This window comes from Dipodomys merriami, unplaced genomic scaffold, assembly GCF_024711535.1.
Source record: "Dipodomys merriami isolate MVZ:Mamm:240054 unplaced genomic scaffold, mDipMer1.0.p SCAF_440, whole genome shotgun sequence".
Lineage (NCBI taxonomy): Eukaryota > Metazoa > Chordata > Mammalia > Rodentia > Heteromyidae > Dipodomys > Dipodomys merriami.
The window spans coordinates 331620-348156 of NW_027206003.1; the positions used below are offsets into that span (position 1 = coordinate 331620).

General features: G+C 54.9%; 1 protein-coding gene across 1 annotated transcript in view; it reads left to right on the forward strand.

The window, feature by feature from the left end:
* The window catches only part of Obscn (obscurin, cytoskeletal calmodulin and titin-interacting RhoGEF), a 135538-nt gene that overhangs the window by 43903 nt on the left and 75098 nt on the right, over positions 1-16537 (forward strand). The window contains exons 20-39 of the mRNA XM_069994064.1: positions 2096-2371; positions 3608-3892; positions 4021-4287; positions 4410-4679; positions 5722-5988; positions 6341-6607; positions 6800-6912; positions 7016-7169; positions 7338-7499; positions 7589-7693; positions 8458-8724; positions 8927-9196; positions 9815-10081; positions 10171-10437; positions 10520-10786; positions 11774-12046; positions 12827-13093; positions 13257-13523; positions 14670-14942; positions 15295-15561. Of these exons, the coding sequence (XP_069850165.1) occupies positions 2096-2371; positions 3608-3892; positions 4021-4287; positions 4410-4679; positions 5722-5988; positions 6341-6607; positions 6800-6912; positions 7016-7169; positions 7338-7499; positions 7589-7693; positions 8458-8724; positions 8927-9196; positions 9815-10081; positions 10171-10437; positions 10520-10786; positions 11774-12046; positions 12827-13093; positions 13257-13523; positions 14670-14942; positions 15295-15561 (4851 nt within the window). The remainder of the gene's footprint in view (positions 1-2095; positions 2372-3607; positions 3893-4020; positions 4288-4409; positions 4680-5721; positions 5989-6340; positions 6608-6799; positions 6913-7015; positions 7170-7337; positions 7500-7588; positions 7694-8457; positions 8725-8926; positions 9197-9814; positions 10082-10170; positions 10438-10519; positions 10787-11773; positions 12047-12826; positions 13094-13256; positions 13524-14669; positions 14943-15294; positions 15562-16537) is intronic.

Genomic DNA, 16537 nt, shown 5'->3' on the forward strand with positions numbered 1-16537 from the left:
GAGAGTCCTGAGGGGAGTCCTGAGGAGAGTCCTGAGGGGAGTCCTGAGGAGAGTCCTGAGGAGAGTCCTGAGGGGAGTCCTGAGGAGAGTCCTGAGGGGAGTCCTGAGGGGAGTCCTGAGGAGAGTCCTGAGGGGAGTCCTGAGGAGTCCTGAGGGGAGTCCTGAGGGGAGTCCTGAGGGGAGTCCTGAGGGGAGTCCTGAGGAGAGTCCTGAGGGGAGTCCTGAGGAGAGTCCTGAGGGGAGTCCTGAGGGGAGTCCTGAGGGGAGTCCTGAGGAGAGTCCTGAGGGGAGTCCTGAGGGGAGTCCTGAGGGGTCCTGAGGGGAGTCCTGAGGAGTCCTGAGGGGAGTCCTGAGGAGAGTCCTGAGGGGAGTCCTGAGGAGAGTCCTGAGGGGAGTCCTGAGGGGAGTCCTGAGGAGAGTCCTGAGGAGTCCTGAGGGGAGTCCTGAGGAGAGTCCTGAGGGGAGTCCTGAGGAGTCCTGAGGAGAGTCCTGAGGGGAGTCCTGAGGAGAGTCCTGAGGGGAGTCCTGAGGAGTCCTGAGGAGTCCTGAGGAGAGTCCTGAGGGGAGTCCTGAGGAGAGTCCTGAGGAGAGTCCTGAGGAGAGTCCTGAGGAGAGTCCTGAGGAGAGTCCTGAGGAGAGTCCTGAGGAGTCCTGAGGGGAGTCCTGAGGAGTCCTGAGGGGAGTCCTGAGGAGAGTCCTGAGGGGAGTCCTGAGGAGAGTCCTGAGGAGTCCTGAGGGGAGTCCTGAGGAGAGTCCTGAGGGGAGTCCTGAGGGGAGAGAGCAACAAAGAAGTAGAGCTACAGACAGGGGAGACAGAGTGGGGAGAGAAACAGCAAGAGGGGAAAGCCTACTGGAGTAGAGCAGGACAGGCCTGAGGAGGGAAGGGCAGGCCTCCAGAGGTCATTTGGGGCTTCCTCAAGAAGCTATTTGGGGCCTCCTCGAGGGGCCATTTGGGACCTTTTCCAGAGGTCAGTTGGAGCCTCCTCAAGAGGCCATATAGGACCTCCTCCAGAGATCATTTGGGGACTCCTCGAGGGGCCATTTGGGACCTCCCCCTAGAGAGGCCTCTGGAGAGATGCCTCCCGGAGCAGAGCAGAGCAGGCCTGTGAAGAGTGGAGAGGCGTGCAGAGAAGGAGGAAGGGAAGAAAGGAAAAGCCTTCCCTTTCGGAGGTTTGGAGCTTTGGAGCTTTGGAGGTCTGAGCTTTGGAGATTTGCAGGCTGACTAATTTCAGATCAACTAATAAAGGTCGGGGCTGCCCATTGGAGGCTTGGAGGTTTGGTGGTCGAGGCTGCTCTGGGTTCTGGGTATCTAGCCCAGGACAAGGTAGTTGTAGGCCCCCTTTAGTGTAAATAAATTTGTTATCTTTAACCATAACTCAGTGGATTGACTCACTCTTCTGAGGTCATAAGTATAGGATACTCATATCATTTGATAACTTTTAAAGAAACAGAACCAAGGTACTAAGGATCCTGAGATCTGAGGATCCCAGTTCATATCCAGCCTGGGTAGACAAGTCTGAGAGACTCCTACCTTCAGTTAACCAGCAGAAAAGTGGAAGTAGACATATGTCTCAAGTGAGAGCACTGTCCTTGAGCAAAAAAGCTAAGTATGAGTGTAAGGCCCTGAGTTCCTCCCCAGTGCTGACACAGTAAAATAAAATAAGATAGAGGAACCATACTTAACAAAAACTCACATAAGAAGGGTTAAATCCAGTTGTTTGGGAGACTGCTAAGAGCAGGAGAGAGCCTACCCCTAGGATGAGATTTGAATTTCCGGGACTCTCGTTCCTGTGGTGAGGACATGCTCTTTATGGTCCTGCGGGAGACAATCTCTATGTCATTCGCATCACCACTTCAGCACCTCCCTGAAGAAGCTTGTGCACAGAGGCTGTGCAGAGAGCCCCTGGAACTGCGCAGTGGGGCACTTGCAGGATGTGTGTATAAACCTGGATTATACCGACCAGAACTGGGACTTGTCCTGGCCACACAGAGCCCAGAGAGGCTAGCCCCTAGCTTGGCACCTCATCCAGATTTTCTTTCCCCTGGGTGGCCACCCTGGTCTAGATCTAGTGTGTCTCTTCCTATGTGTTCTCAGAGCCCAAGGTGGTGTTTGCCAAGGAGCAGCAGGCAAAAAGCGAGGTGAAGGCCAAGGCGGGGGCCAGTGCCACACTGAGCTGCGAGGTGGCTCAGGCGCAGACGGAGGTGACCTGGTACAAGGACGGGAAGAAGCTGGGCTCCAGCTCGAAGGTGCGCGTGGAGACGTCTGGCTGCACACGGCGGCTGGTGGTGCAGCAGGCGGGCAAGGCGGATGCTGGGGAGTACAGCTGCGAGGCCGGGGGCCAGAAGGTCTCCTTCCATTTGGATGTCACAGGTCAGTGTTAGGATAGTTCAGGGTTGGGCTATGGGTCTTGTCATGGGAATGCAAGGCTGGGACGGGCCTGGGTTTGGGTCAGTGCTGGGTTCCTTTCTGTGCTCCTGGGCTGCTGGACTCTCTCCTCTGCTACCCAAGGTACATGATGAGAATGTAGCACTCCTTTCCTTATTCCAGGCAACTTCTGCCCAACCTTGCCTGTCATGAGTTCTGGTGTTGTGTCTTCCTATGGTGGAGCTTTTAAAGTTCCAGGACTGTGGAAAGAGCCACAATCTTGCTGGTGTTTGGCCCTTTCTGTTATTCTTAGGCAGAATGGTCTGTTCTAGGCAAGCTCTGAACTCAAAGCCCTTAGTCTGAGGGGCCCTTCCCTTGGATGTTCTTCCCTGTGTAGGTGTGGGATCCCTAAGTTGGCCTTAGGGTTCTGACAGTCAGCTCTGGGTTGGCACTGTGGGACGACTCCGTTCAGGCCTGCCTCTGAGCCAAGCTGGCCTGCCGCTCACTTCTCTCTCCCACTCTCCCTCCCAACCCTCCCCTCCACAGCTGTCCCTGTGCCCTCTCAGCACTCCTGTGGGTGCAGCCCCACTCCCAGGAAAGTTATTGGGAGAGCCCTGGCAGCCTTACAGTTGAACACCATCCAGTAAAATCAGATGGCATCCTCCAGTGTCTTGCTGGAGACATCGATCCTGAGCTGGCTGATGCTGTGCTTTTCTAGCTATCCCTATCCTTACCTGGACCCCTTAACCACTGATCTGCCATTTCCCCCTCATCGCCCACTGCTCAGTCAGTGTGGTCTAAGGGTCCTGCTGGATGAGGCAGGCACCACCCTTCTTGGCCCTCTCCCGCTCAACCTTTGCTTCCCATGTTTAACTCTCAGCTTTTGCTTAGTGGGGTTTGCACACGCATGCTGTCTTTCCTGGCTGTCCCCATGGACTGCCAGCCTCAGCCCCTCGTGGCAAGATTTTACTGTGGTACTATATCTGGCACCACATTTGTCTGTGGAGTCAACCTTCTTTGGAAGACAAGGCCCTGGGCTTCAGCAATTGGTTGAGAAGAGCTGGTGATCCTCAAGCCTGATGTCCTTTGTAGCCATCTTTCACGGCTCCTGGGTACCTAAATGGTGGCCAATAGGTGGCACCTGTCCCTCTGGCTCCACAGAGAGGCAGCAGTGAGGGCTGTGGTTGGAAAATGATATACTCAGGTCCCCACCCTCATGCCAGTTTTCCTCCTCTCCCCCAGAGCCAGAGCTTGAGCCTCTGGTCCCAGAGAGACCCAGCCGCAGGGAGCCTCTGGTGGTCAGGGAACATGAAGACATCGTCCTGACTGCTACGATTACTGCATCCTCCGTGGCCACAGTGACCTGGCTCAAGGATGGAGTTGAGATCCGTCGCAGCAAGCGGCATGAGACCACTAGCTCAGGGGTCTCGCACACCTTGACTGTGCGTGGGGCCCAGGTGCTAGACAGTGCCGTGTACAGCTGCCGTGTGGGCACTGAGGTTCAGGACTTCCCTGTGCAGGTGGAAGGTAAGCAGGTGGAAGGGTCTCCTCGGCTCCCCCCCCCCCCCCCCCCCGTCTGCCATGAAGACTAGCAGGTGTGGGGATTACAGGGGATCCATGCAGGGCGCAGACTGATATCCCCATTGTGCCTGCAGAGGTGGTTACCAAGTTCTCCAGGCCCCTGGAACCTGTCACCGGGGAGTTAGGGGGCACGGTGAGGCTGGTCTGTGAGCTGATCCCGGAGCAGGCGGAGGTGGTGTGGCGCTGTGGGAGCACACAGCTGCGGGCAGGCAAGCGCTTCCAGATGGCTGCGGAGGGGCCCCTGCGCTCGCTGACAGTGTCAGGCCTGCGTGAAGAGGATGCAGGAGAGTATGTGTGTGAGAGCCGCAATGACCGCACCAGCACACAGCTCACCGTTAATGGTATGTGTGGGACAGTGGGGGAAGCAGGCGGCTCCTTAGGGGAGGTGACCCTACTCCTGACTACAAGAGGGATCTTGGCAGAGCCCTTCCCGTGGTCTCTCAAGCAGAGCTTTCCTCTGCAGTTCCCAGAGTAGTCAAGTTCACATCAGGGCTGAGTGCTGTGGTTGCAGAAGAAGGCCGTGAGGCTACCTTCCAGTGCGTGGTGTCCCCCAGTGATGTGGCAGTCATCTGGTTTCGGGATGGTGCCCAGCTGCAGCCAAGCGAGAAGTTTCTGATATCCCAGAGTGGTGCCAGCCACAGCCTGACCATCTCAGCCCTGGCGCTGGAGGATGCTGGCCAGATCACAGTGGAGGCTGAGGGTATCTCCTCTTCTGCAGCCCTGCGAGTCAGAGGTGAGGCCGGGGGTGAGCAGGGCTTTCAGGGTGGACTAATGGCTGATGGCACAGCATTGCCTACCTGTGTCCTGCTGGTCTGGCTGACCTTTACGTGACATGAAAACTGTCAGCTACAGAAAGATGACCCAGGACCTGAGGGAATGGATTCCTAGTCTGTAGGATAGAAGATGCAATTCTGCAGTTGTGCCTAGTAGGGAATGGTCTTAGGTTGAAGCACTTTAGGAGACTTCTGGAAGAGGTGGGCGTCTGATTCATCTGATGAAGAGAATAAGCATGTCAGCCTGCGTGCCCAGAAGCATGAAGTGTGTCTGAGCTTATCAAGGCCCAGATTTCATTTGAAAGAAAGTGGTAGCCAAAACGAATTCATGTGAGGATGCGATCTGGACATGTGCACCTCCTGAGGAGATCCTGGGGCAGTAGTCTAAAGCCTGTTTGTTTCTTTTGGTTCAGATACTAGGGCTTGGGTGCTGCTGTCCCTTTGTTTTTTTTTGTTTTGTTTTGTTTTTTGTTTTGTTTTTTTTGCTTAAGGCTAGAGCTCTACCATTTGAGCCACAGTTCTACTTCTGGCTTTTTGGTGGTTGATTGGAGTCTCCTGGACTTGCCTGCCCAGTTGGCTTTGAACCTCAATCTTCAGCTCTCAGTCTCTCCAGTAGCTAGAATTACAGGTGTGAGCCAATAGTGACACTACTTTTTAATTTTTTTCCCCCTTAACATGAGCAAGCAAGCATCCTTGCACCTTGTTACGCACAAATGATGGTGCGGCTGTTCTGGGGGCTGCAAACTCAGCCCACTCAGTCCCTAGAAGTACGATGCTGCTGGCTGCAGTAGACATTTCAGGCACTGGGGCATGGCACAATTTTTTTAGAAGAGGGGAGCAGACTTGGGAGGGGCAGTGGAAGGAGCAACTGATCTTACTTCATAAAATGTGCAAATGTGTAGCTGAGGCCTTGAAATGGAATTTTGGGACCCTGGTTCCCAAGCATGGAGGTTGGGAGTGAATCCCCCACTCCAGGGAGATCCTTGCCTTCCTGTCCCCCAGAGGCTCCAGTGCTCTTTAAAAAGAAGCTGGAACCACAGACGGTGGAGGAGCAGAGTTCTGTAACACTGGAGGTGGAGCTGACAAGGCCATGGCCCGAGGTGAAGTGGACACGGAATGCTGTGGCCCTGGTACCCGGTGAGAACGTGGAGATCTGTGCTGAGGGCACGCGGCACCGCCTGGTGCTGCGCAGTGTGGGCTTCGTGGACAGAGGCTTCTTCGGCTGTGAGACGCCAGATGACAAGACACAGGCCAAGCTCAATGTGGAGAGTGAGCCTGGGGCCCTGGGGCTGGGGGGAAGAGAGATCGGTGGGTCTCTCTCTGGGGTGGGGGGCCTGGAAGGGTGGGCCGGAGGGAGAGTTCCAGGAGTGAGGGTAGCCACCAGAGCTAGGAATGTTGCCTTAAATTGGGGTGAGGATTAATGAGCAGGTTTTTCTCTTGGAGGGTTCTGAGGAAATTGGATTGGGAGAGAAGGGAAGGGGAGCAAGTTGCAGACCTGAGTCTGCAAATCCTGGGGTGGGCAGGTGGAGGGAAGGTGCTGACACGGAGTCAGAGTTCTGGTTGGTGGGATGGGAGGGCTTCACTGCAGCATCTAATCAGTGCTCCCCACCATGTACCCCAGTGCGCCAGGTCCGGCTGGCCAGAGGCTTGCAAGCTGTGGAGGTGAAGGAGCAGGGCACTGCCACCATGGAGGTGGAATTGTCACACGCAGACGTGGAAGGCAGCTGGACCAAGGATGGCCTGCGGCTCCAACCCGGGCCCACATGCCACCTGGCAGTGCAGGGCCCCGTCCACATGCTAAAGCTCTCTGAACTACGGCCACAGGACAGTGGGCTGGTGGCCTTCAGGGCTGAGGGTGTGCATACATCAGCCCGGCTGGTAGTCACCGGTGAGTGGACTCTAGAATCTAGAGCCTGCCATCTCCTTTCCCCGCGTGGCCTAGGCAAGCGTACAGCCATAATTGGGGACAGGCTGTGTAATCTGCCTTGTGTAATCTGCCACCCCAACACCACCCTAGCCTAGAAGTTAGTTACCGCATAGCTTTTTGTCTTCCCTCACCTTCCTCCTCCTGTCTTCCCAGAGCTGCCTGTGCACTTCAGCCGCCCACTGCAAGATGTAGTCACCACCCAGAAAGAGAAAGTGACTCTGGAGTGTGAGCTCTCAAGACCCAACGTCAACGTCCGCTGGCTTAAGGTGCCTTTGTCCCTTCCTCATCTCGAGTCATGAGCAGGCAGGCAGGAGGGAGACCTCTGGGTTGAGCCACCCCAGCACCTGACGTGGCCTCTTTCTTCTACAGGATGGTGTAGAGCTACGGGCTGGCAAAGCAGTAGGCATAGTGGCCCAGGGCACCTGCAGAAGTCTCACTATTTACCGGTGTGAGATTGGGGACCAGGGCATCTATGTGTGTGATGCCCACGATGCTCAAACTTCCGCATCCCTGAAGGTGCAGGGTGAGTCTTGGGCAAGGTGTTTGGGATACAGCCAGTGAATGTGAGGATCTCCTTGTGTCCCTCCGTGAGGTGCCTGGCCACTTTGCCATCCCTTAGTAAGCGGGAGGGTGGCCATGCTGGGAGTGCTGCATGCTTGGGAGCGTGGTAGAGCTACCCTTGTTTCCTCAGGGCGCAATGTCCAGATCGTGAGGCCCTTGGAGGATGTGGAGGTGATGGAGAAGGAGGGCGCCACCTTTTCCTGTGAAGTGTCCCATGACGAGGTTCCTGGACAGTGGTTCCGAGAGGCCAGCAAGCTGCGGCCCAGTGACAATGTGCGCATTCGCCAGGAAGGTGAGAGGGCAAAGCAGGCCGCAGGTAGGCAAGGGCCTTGCCCCCATGCTCGGTGCCGCCATCCAGTTCTGACTGGCCTTTGTCCCCAGGAAGGATATACACTCTGATCTACCGGAGAGTCCTGGCAGAAGATGCAGGGGAGATAAAATTTGTAGCTGAAAATGCAGAATCTCGAGCCCATCTTCGAGTGAAAGGTGAGTGGGGGTCTCAGGGGAGGGGGGACTGGAGGAAGGACTGGTAGTTATTGGTCATGAGCACAAGGCCTCAGAGGCAAGTTGCTCAAACAGGACTTGAAGTGTCTAGCATCTTCTGAATCAGTGACTCAGGAGAGTAAGCAGAACAGTAGGGCCGGGATGTGGGACACCTGGGGAGATGGGAGGACTAGGCCCCGTCCTGTGTGTAAAGGGGGAGTTCATGGTGAATTCTCCTTCCTGAGGCTGCAGTCCACACTGGAGACAAGTGGTATGGATTTCTGACAAGCAGGATGCCTTTCCTGGTACCCTTGATAGCAATTGAGGGACCAAGAGGAGGGAGGGAGGGACAACCTTCAGGCAGGCAGGTGAGGGCAAGCTGGGGTGTGTGAGGGGATGGGAGCTCCTGAGGGAGGAATTGGCAAGGCCCTGCCCGTGGATGAGCTCCAGGCTGGGTATGGATGCCGCCGAGGAGAGAGTGGGCAGGGCTGCATGGGTCAGGGAGGCCTTTCATGGGCAAAAAGAAGTTGTAGAGTGGGATGCGCTTTCAGCAGAGGTGCAGCCACCCACCTTGCTGGTGACCCACACCATCCCTGAGAGGGACACTTGACTTGGCTACCTCTTGGTGCAAGCAGAGACGTTGGCTTTAAAGAATTGAGCGAAGGTCAAGCCATTGGGTACCTAAGGCCAGGAACAGTGCCTGTTGATGCCCATGCAGATAAAGTGCCTAGTCCAGCTATTCTGATTCCACCTGGCTATGCCCACAGAGCTGCCCGTGACCCTCTTACGGCCACTGCGGGACAAGATTGCCATGGAGAAGCACCGTGGTGTACTTGAGTGCCAGGTGTCCCGAGCCAGCGCCCAGGTGCGATGGTTCAAGGGTGGCGTGGAGATTGAGCCCGGGCCCAAGTATGATATGGTCAGTGACGGCCTTTACCGGAAGCTGGTTATCAACGATGTGCAGCCTGGAGATGAGGACACCTATACCTGTGATGCTGGAGACATTAAGACCAGTGCCCAGTTCTTTGTGGAAGGTGCGTGGGGCTAGATGCACGGTCTTCTGGATTTCCTGGGAGAGTGTCTGTATGTGTATGTGTATGGCTTGCCCAGGCATCCTCCCAGATGCTAGCTCTCTGGGAAGTGAGAGGGTTTACCCCCAGGAAGGAACATGGAAGTCGCCCTGGGACACTGGTCCTCTCTGCAGTATCCCGCTGATGACCAGTCCTTCACCCACAGAGCAATCCATCACCATTGTGCGGGGCCTGCAGGATGTGACAGTGATGGAGCCTGCCCCCGCCTGGTTTGAGTGTGAGACCTCCATCCCTTCCGTGCGACCACCCAAGTGGCTCCTGGGTAAGACTGTGCTGCAGGCAGGAGCAAGTGTGGGGCTGGAGCAGGAAGGCACCGTGCACCGGCTGACGCTGAGGAAGACCTGCTCTACCATGACTGGGCCTGTGCACTTCACCATCGGCAAGTCTCGCTCTTCTGCCCGCCTCGTTGTCTCAGGTGAGTTAGGTGGGGGTAAACACAGGCAGTACCATGAGCAGACATGGCCGAAGGCCACGGATGCCTCTGGCTCAAGGCCTGGAGTGGAAAGACTCGGGCCTGTGGGGTAGGGATGTGTGTCAGGGCTAGAATTCAGTGGACTTGAGCCCTGGACCATAGGTGATCTGTGTTGGACCATAGCCGGCATAGGGGGCATGGGAGAGCTTGAGTGAAGGAAGCAGGGAAAGTTTGATCTGATCAGAGGTCTGTGCGGCCATGCCTGGGTTCAGGACAGGGTGGACACTGCTCAGTGGCTTTGGGGAGGGGGAGTTGGGCAGAACACGGCCACAGGATAGGAGGTGGAGGGCCCAGAGGGAGCTTGCAGAGGGTGGTGAGCTAGTCATCAGAGGTCTGCTGAGCAGGATAGATGCTCAGGTGCTTGTTGAGCATGTAGGGCTGGAGCACATGTCGGGCAGGGTATGTGGGGCGGGCTGTGGGCATGTGGGGACAAGGAGGAGGCATGCAAAGAAGGGTGGGAGGGGAGGAACCGCGTGTGAATATGGACATGGCTCAGAGCACGGGCAGCTTGATTTGGTTTCTTGTGACCCCACAGCTCTGCCTTCTTCCCACTCTCTGTAGACATCCCAGTGGTGCTCACTCGGCCGCTGGAGCCCAAGGCAGCACGTGAGCAGCAGTCAGTGGTCTTGTCCTGTGACTTCAAACCTGCTCCTAAGGCTGTGCAGTGGTACAAGGAGGACACGCCCCTGGCCCCATCGGACAAGTTCAAAATTACATTGGAGGGCCAGATGGCAGAGCTGCGCATCCTCCGACTTACTCCAGATGATGCTGGTACCTACCGGTGCCAGGCAGGCAATGCCCAGAGCAGCACCAAGGTTACCGTGGAAGGTAGGGAGATGTGGAGAGGGTAGTGAACCACTAGGAGTGTATTAGCTCAGCTGGCAATGCAGTGCTGAGACCCTGACTTGTTCCTTTAGCTCGGGAGGTAAAGGTGACACAGCCACTGCAGGATGCTGAAGCCACAGAAGAGGGCCGGGTCTGCTTCTCGTGTGACCTGTCCCACGAGGATGAGGACATTGAATGGTCACTCAACGGGACACCCCTGTACAATGACAGCTACCATGAGATCAGCCATGAGGGCTGTCGTCATACACTAGTGCTGAAGAGTGTCCGACAGGCTGACGCAGGCGTGGTGCGCGCCACTTCTCCCAAGGTGTCAACCTCGGCCCGCCTGGTGGTGAGAGGTGAGCCATTGTTGTGGGGGTCTTGGGGTCATGCCCTCTGGATGGGCCCAAATCCTCTAACCAAGCCATATGTTTCCTTCAGCAAAGCCAGTGGTGTTCCTGAAAGCCCTGGATGATACATCTGTGGAGGAACGTGGCACGCTGGCTCTGCAGTGTGAGATCTCGGACCCCAAAGCCCAGGTGGTTTGGCGCAAAGATGGTGTGCAGCTGGGTCCTAGTGACAAGTATGACTTCCTGAACACAGTTGGCATGCGGGGGCTGGTGGTGCATGACCTGAGCCATGAGGACGCCGGCCTGTACACCTGCCATGTGGGCGGCGAGGAGACCTGTGCCCGGGTCAGCGTGCACGGTGCGTGGGCAGGGTCTGGCCAGACATCGGGGTGGGTGACCCTGGGGAGTGGTCTTCCTCCGACCTGGGTGGCCCGTGGCACTCTATGAGACTGAAGGGCTGCTTAGAGGGGGCGAGGAGATGTCTGTGCAGATCCCTGTGGGAGCCGGGCTTAGTGCCCTCTAGAGGTCCAGGTGGAGGTAGGTGGGCCAGGGGACAATAGGCCATAGAACCAAGAGTAGGCAGCTATTCTGGATATACTTGATGGCCCCAGTGGGCCGGAGACACTTGCTCTGTACCACAGGATACAGACTGAGTATCAGAGTAGCTGATTTCTGAGCAGAAACTGGCTGTGTGGGTGTGAGGTGCTGAGGGATATGGGCAGGAGGCTGCCTGGGAAAGACTCCAGGACAAGGGCCTGGTAATGACTGACCCAGTTCTCATTAATTATAGAGCCACAGGAGGTTTCTCAGTTCATAGTCAGCACCCAGGTCTGGCCCTGCCACCTTGAACTTGTGGGTTTTGAGCATGTCCCTCTCAGCTTGTTTGGGTTTCTAACTACAGGGCTGGTGCCCACTGCCCTAATTCAGGTTTTGATATCCTGATCTCAGCCCCCAAAGCTGCTTATTTAGAAGACACATGTTCACAGGCTTGCTGGTTCCTCATTTCATGGCAGCTGTGTGATAGCCTGGCTTGTGGTCTAAAGGGGAATAGTGAATTTGTCCAAGCCCTTTGAAGGAGCTCTCTTTTGGGGACTCCAGTTCCTCCTCCCTGAGATGTTCCAAGCTGGTGAGAAGTGCACCGTCCTTGCTGTCTTGGCCACCTTGATCATAGCTCATAGCCACTGGCCATGCAAGCTATGGTGTTGATCATGGGGGTGAGGAAGGAAAGGAGAGCAAGTAGGAACACACGCCATGAAATGTGATCTGACACTTTCTGGGGCAGTGCTGTGTTCTTGGTCCTCTGTCTCTGGGCCGTCTGCCATGACAAGTTTCCCATCGCTCTCAGATCTGCACGTGGGCATTACCAAGAGGCTGAAGACAGTGGAAGTGCTGGAGGGGGAGAGCTGCAGCTTCGAGTGTGTTCTGTCTCATGAGAGTTCGGGTGACCCAGCGGTGTGGACGGTTGGTGGGAAGACAGTGGGCAGCTCTGGCCACTTCCGGGCCACATGCCAGGGCCGCAGATACACGCTGACCGTCCTCGACGCTGCACCCAGTGACGCTGGGGAGGTGGTCTTCTCCATACGAAACCTCACCTCCAAGGCATCACTCATCGTCAGAGGTGGGCACACAGGCTGGAGCGGGCTTATCTCCGTGGCTGGTGGGGGCGGGGCTACCACACCTACAAGCTTTAGGTCCTGTCTTCCCAGCCTCCCACCTTCATTTGAAAGGATGTAGTGATTTGGAGAACCTGCTAAGATGTGAAGGGGTTTAATCATACAAGGGGCTTAATCGATGCATTTCTGAACATTCAGAGCTCACCTCCTAGGAGTTTGGTCTCCAGTCTGTGGTCTGACTATCCTGTTTGGCTGGTAGCTCCTATTCACACGTGGCCCATCTGTCCAGTCTGACACTTGAGCTTGTGTCCAGGTGCTTGGCTGGGAAATCACCATTGGTGTTTATTAGAGCTTGTGTTTCTGACTTTCATACTTGGTGTACTTTGTGAAGCTCTATGAACAAGGGCCAGCCTTGTGAGCCCTGAATGGCACTAAGAATACAAGGTCCTATGGCTTCATAGCTCCTGATTCTGGGTTGCCCCTGACTTCCAGGTCTCCCCTTTTCTGACAGGGCTTCTACTTCAAGGCCTTGCTATCCCTGGGGTCCAAAGTCGCAGGGTTTTAGGGCTATAGGTTCTGCGTTCTTGGTCTCCAGACACTCAATGTTTCAAAATGCTTCTCCTGGCCCACATTCTGGCCGGGGCTGAGGTTGAGGCCAAGGCTGCAGCTGTGGTGATGGTTAAGTGGCTGTGTAGCCATGGCTATGGTCATGGGTGTAACTGAGGTGGTGGTTGGCACTGTGGCAGTGGCTGTGATTCATGGGTGGCCACTTTCACTCTCTTTAGAGAGGCCAGTGGACATCACAAAGCCCCTGGAAGACCAACGAGCCACACCGGGCGAGGATGCAATGCTGAGTTGTGAACTGTCAAAGGCAGGAGCCTCTGTCCGCTGGCTGAAAGACGGGAAGGCCATCCGCAAGAGTCAGAAGTATGACATGATGAGCGAAGGCGCACGGGCTGTGCTTGTCATCCGAGGGGCCACACTCAAGGACTCCGGCAAGTACACATGTGAGACAGAAGCGTCCAAGAGCACCGCCAGCCTCCGTGTGGAAGGTAAGTGCCTTGGGAGACCCAGCTTCTGGTCATGAAGTGATCTCTGTCCTGAGACATTACTCAGAGTCTCAGGGAGAACTCAGGTTTGCCAAGGAAGAGAACAGGGCTGGTATGGCGTGTAACCTGTAACCTGTACCCTTTACCTGTTCTGTCCCTCTCCTAGAAAAGACCAATCAGTTCACCGAGTTGCTGGTTGACCTGAAGGCAGAGGAAAAAGGCACAGCTGTGTTTGCATGCAAGACGGAATACCCAGCACCTGCTGTGACCTGGCGCAAGGGCCTCATGGAACTGCGGGCCTCAGAAAAACACATCCTCAGCCAGGAGGGCTTGACCCTGAGGCTCACAATCAATGCCCTAGAAAAGGCAGACAGCGACACCTACACCTGTGACATTGGCCAAGCCCAGTCCCAGGCCCGGCTCTCAGTGCATGGTGAGGCAGGCGGGATACTCACTGCATTGTTTACTGGGATGCTGGCCTTGGGGACCGCAGGGAGCTTAGATAGAGGCTTTACATAGACCCTAGCGACTCAGAGGTTATCAGCGATCTGGGCTCAGCTTGGCCCATCTCTGAGGTAGGATTCATCACCTAGGTGGTCTTGGAGGGCATTCCAATACAACCTTCTATAAATCAATGCGTGGCCTTCTTTGACTTACGTGTTTATTGCTCAAGGTATGTTTCTCTGATGTCCAGACATGGGCGGCATCAGAGGCATGTGTTCTGCAGGTATTGTTCTGCACATGATGTACCACTGCCAGGTTTGCCAGTGGCCAGGGAGCCTTAGGTAGTCCCAGAGGAAAAGGGATGGTCAGTATGACCATTGTTTTGGTAGCACTGATTTAAAAGGTCAGGGTGAGATTCTCTGAAGAATAATGTGTTGCCATGGGAACACATGTGCTGTGGTAAAGGAAAGGTGTATCCAAGGAAGGAAGGGGAAGGTTGAAAACCAGAGGTGTAGACATTTACCTATGCTGCTTGGGTACAGAGTTCATTGGTCTTGGAAACCTGGAGAGGGGGTCGAGGGAGAGGGGGAGTGTTAGTGTCTGCTCATTGGTGGCGTGCCCCGACAGTCAGGGCATCTTTTGCTGACGTCTTAGAGAAGATAAGTTGTTTTTTTTTTTTTTTCAAACTCTGTGTGCTTGGATAGGCAAGGTATGCAAAGCATTGGTATAAGTGAAATTAGAAGGAGTTTCTTTGGGAACTTGAGAAAGTGTCTATTTCAGAGAAGCAGAACCACCGTTGTAACCCACCTTTGTAACAGCCCTTTGTGATTTTGTCTGGGTCTGACAAGAACAGTTTCATCCTCAGCTCAGGAGCTTTCAAAATAGTGATGGCGACTTTTTGCTGTCATTGTTTGTCTCCAGGTGTCAGTGGTTGTTTGTGTCAGCATGCAGGGTAGCAGCTGTCATTCTCCCTGCTTTGTAGAGAAGGAAGTGGTCTTGAAGTGGTGTGGAGGTGCCTGGCACAAGAGCAGGAGTAACCCTGCAGGAAGGGTCTCCTGACCACAGCCTTGGGAAGAGCCATATTTCTCTAGCTCTAGACAGTGGGGGGCTGACACTCCTTCCTGTGACCTTTCAGGCCGGAGAGTGCTTATCACCGAGGACCTGGAGGACACGGATGTTCAGGAGGGCGCCTCCGCTACCTTCTGCTGCCGTGTTTCCCCCGCCGACTATGGACCCGTGCACTGGTTTTTGGACAAGACCCCACTGCATGCCAATGAGCTCAATGAGATCGAGGCCCGGCCTGGGGGCTACCACGTGCTCACCCTGCGGCAGCTGGCGCTCAAGGACTCGGGCACCGTCTACTTGGAGGCGGGTGACCAGCGCACCTCAGCCACCCTGAGAGTCACCGGTTGGTTTTGTGCTGAAAGGCCAGAGCAAGCCGTGACAGGGCACCCAGTGTAGTCTGTGGAGAGCCTTGAAAAGGCTCAGACAACATCTCAGATAGAAGGTCTCAAGCATGCTTCTGGGGCTCACAGAAAAGGCACAATTAGCTGCCAGTGGTATGGGGACTCCAGTCCCAGGAACACCACTCGGGAGGCTGACCTGGGCTATTCTAGGCTGAATTCCTCCTACGTGATCTTTGGCATAGCTCATGTCTATCCCTGGAGGCCACGTAGAGTACACCATGTCAGGGATAGCAGTTGTGGACCACGGCTGCACTGTACACCGAAGCAACCTTGACTGTGTTCTCTGTTCCCTAGAAAAACCAAGCATCTTCTCCCGCCCTCTCACGGATGTCACAGTTACAGAAGGCGAGGACCTTAGCCTTGAATGTGAGACTTCCACTCTGGATATCCCTGTGCGCTGGACCAAGGATGGAAAGACAGTGCGGTCATCTGCACGGTGCCAAATGAGCTATGAAGGCTGCCGGGCCCAGCTGGTTATCACCGGCACCACCCTGCAGGATGGTGGACGGTACAAATGTGAAGCTGGCGGGGCCTGGAGCAGCTCCATTGTCAGGATCCACGGTAAGTTCCAGGGTGTCTGCCGCAGTTGCCTTCCTGAGGCACTCATGGTTAAGGTGAGCAGATGTCCACCAGGAGCATGACGTAGTGAGGATCCCAGGATGCCTTCTAGTTCTTTCTTTGTTCATTTCTGTTCTCTGTGTGGGCACTTGCAGGCCTTGCTTGGCTCCTTCCTCTATATCTCATCTCTCCTCCCCCTCCCTAACCCCTACCCTTGACCCCAGACTCCCCACCTTCTGTCTCCTGACCTCTGTCTGTGGCCAATAAGGTCTTTTTTTTATGGTACCTCCAGGCACCCTCTTCCCACCTTTGGTTTGCTTCTCTGTTTTATTACTTGTACTCTCCTAACCGAGTGCCATAGTTAGGGTGGCCTAAACACCAGGAGTTGTTTTGTCTGACAGTTGTGGAGAATACAAGTCCCAGGTCCAAGTGTCAGTCTTTACGAAGCACTCTGGAGGCGTCTCTCCTCCACTTGAAGACACTGTCTTCTCCGTTGTCCTCATATTGTTGTGCTCTGTGTATGTCTGTGGCCTGAGCTTTTACAAGGACACCAGTCCTGTGTAACTAACGGCCCATTCTAATGATCTTATTTTACGTTTTCATTTATTATTTCGCTGATGGTGGTACTGGGATTTGAACCTCAGGGCCTAACCCTCACTAGGCAGGCATTCTCCACTGAGCTAAACCTCCAGCACTTTTTTTGCACTAGTTATTTTGAAATAGAGTCTTGACTTTTGCCTGGACCTGGGCCTCCACCACAATATGACTGTTTTATACTTCCTATCATATCTTTGATAATAGGTGAGTGAACTAAACCCAGCTTTTATATTAATAAGGATCTTAAGAAACTGCAATCCTCCTGATCTCATTCTGCTAACTAGCTTGGATTATAGGTGTGAGCCTCTGGAGCCTAGCTAATTCTTTCTTTAAAGTTCAGGGTGTGGTGACACAGACTTTCTCTCAGTTACTTCTAATCCCA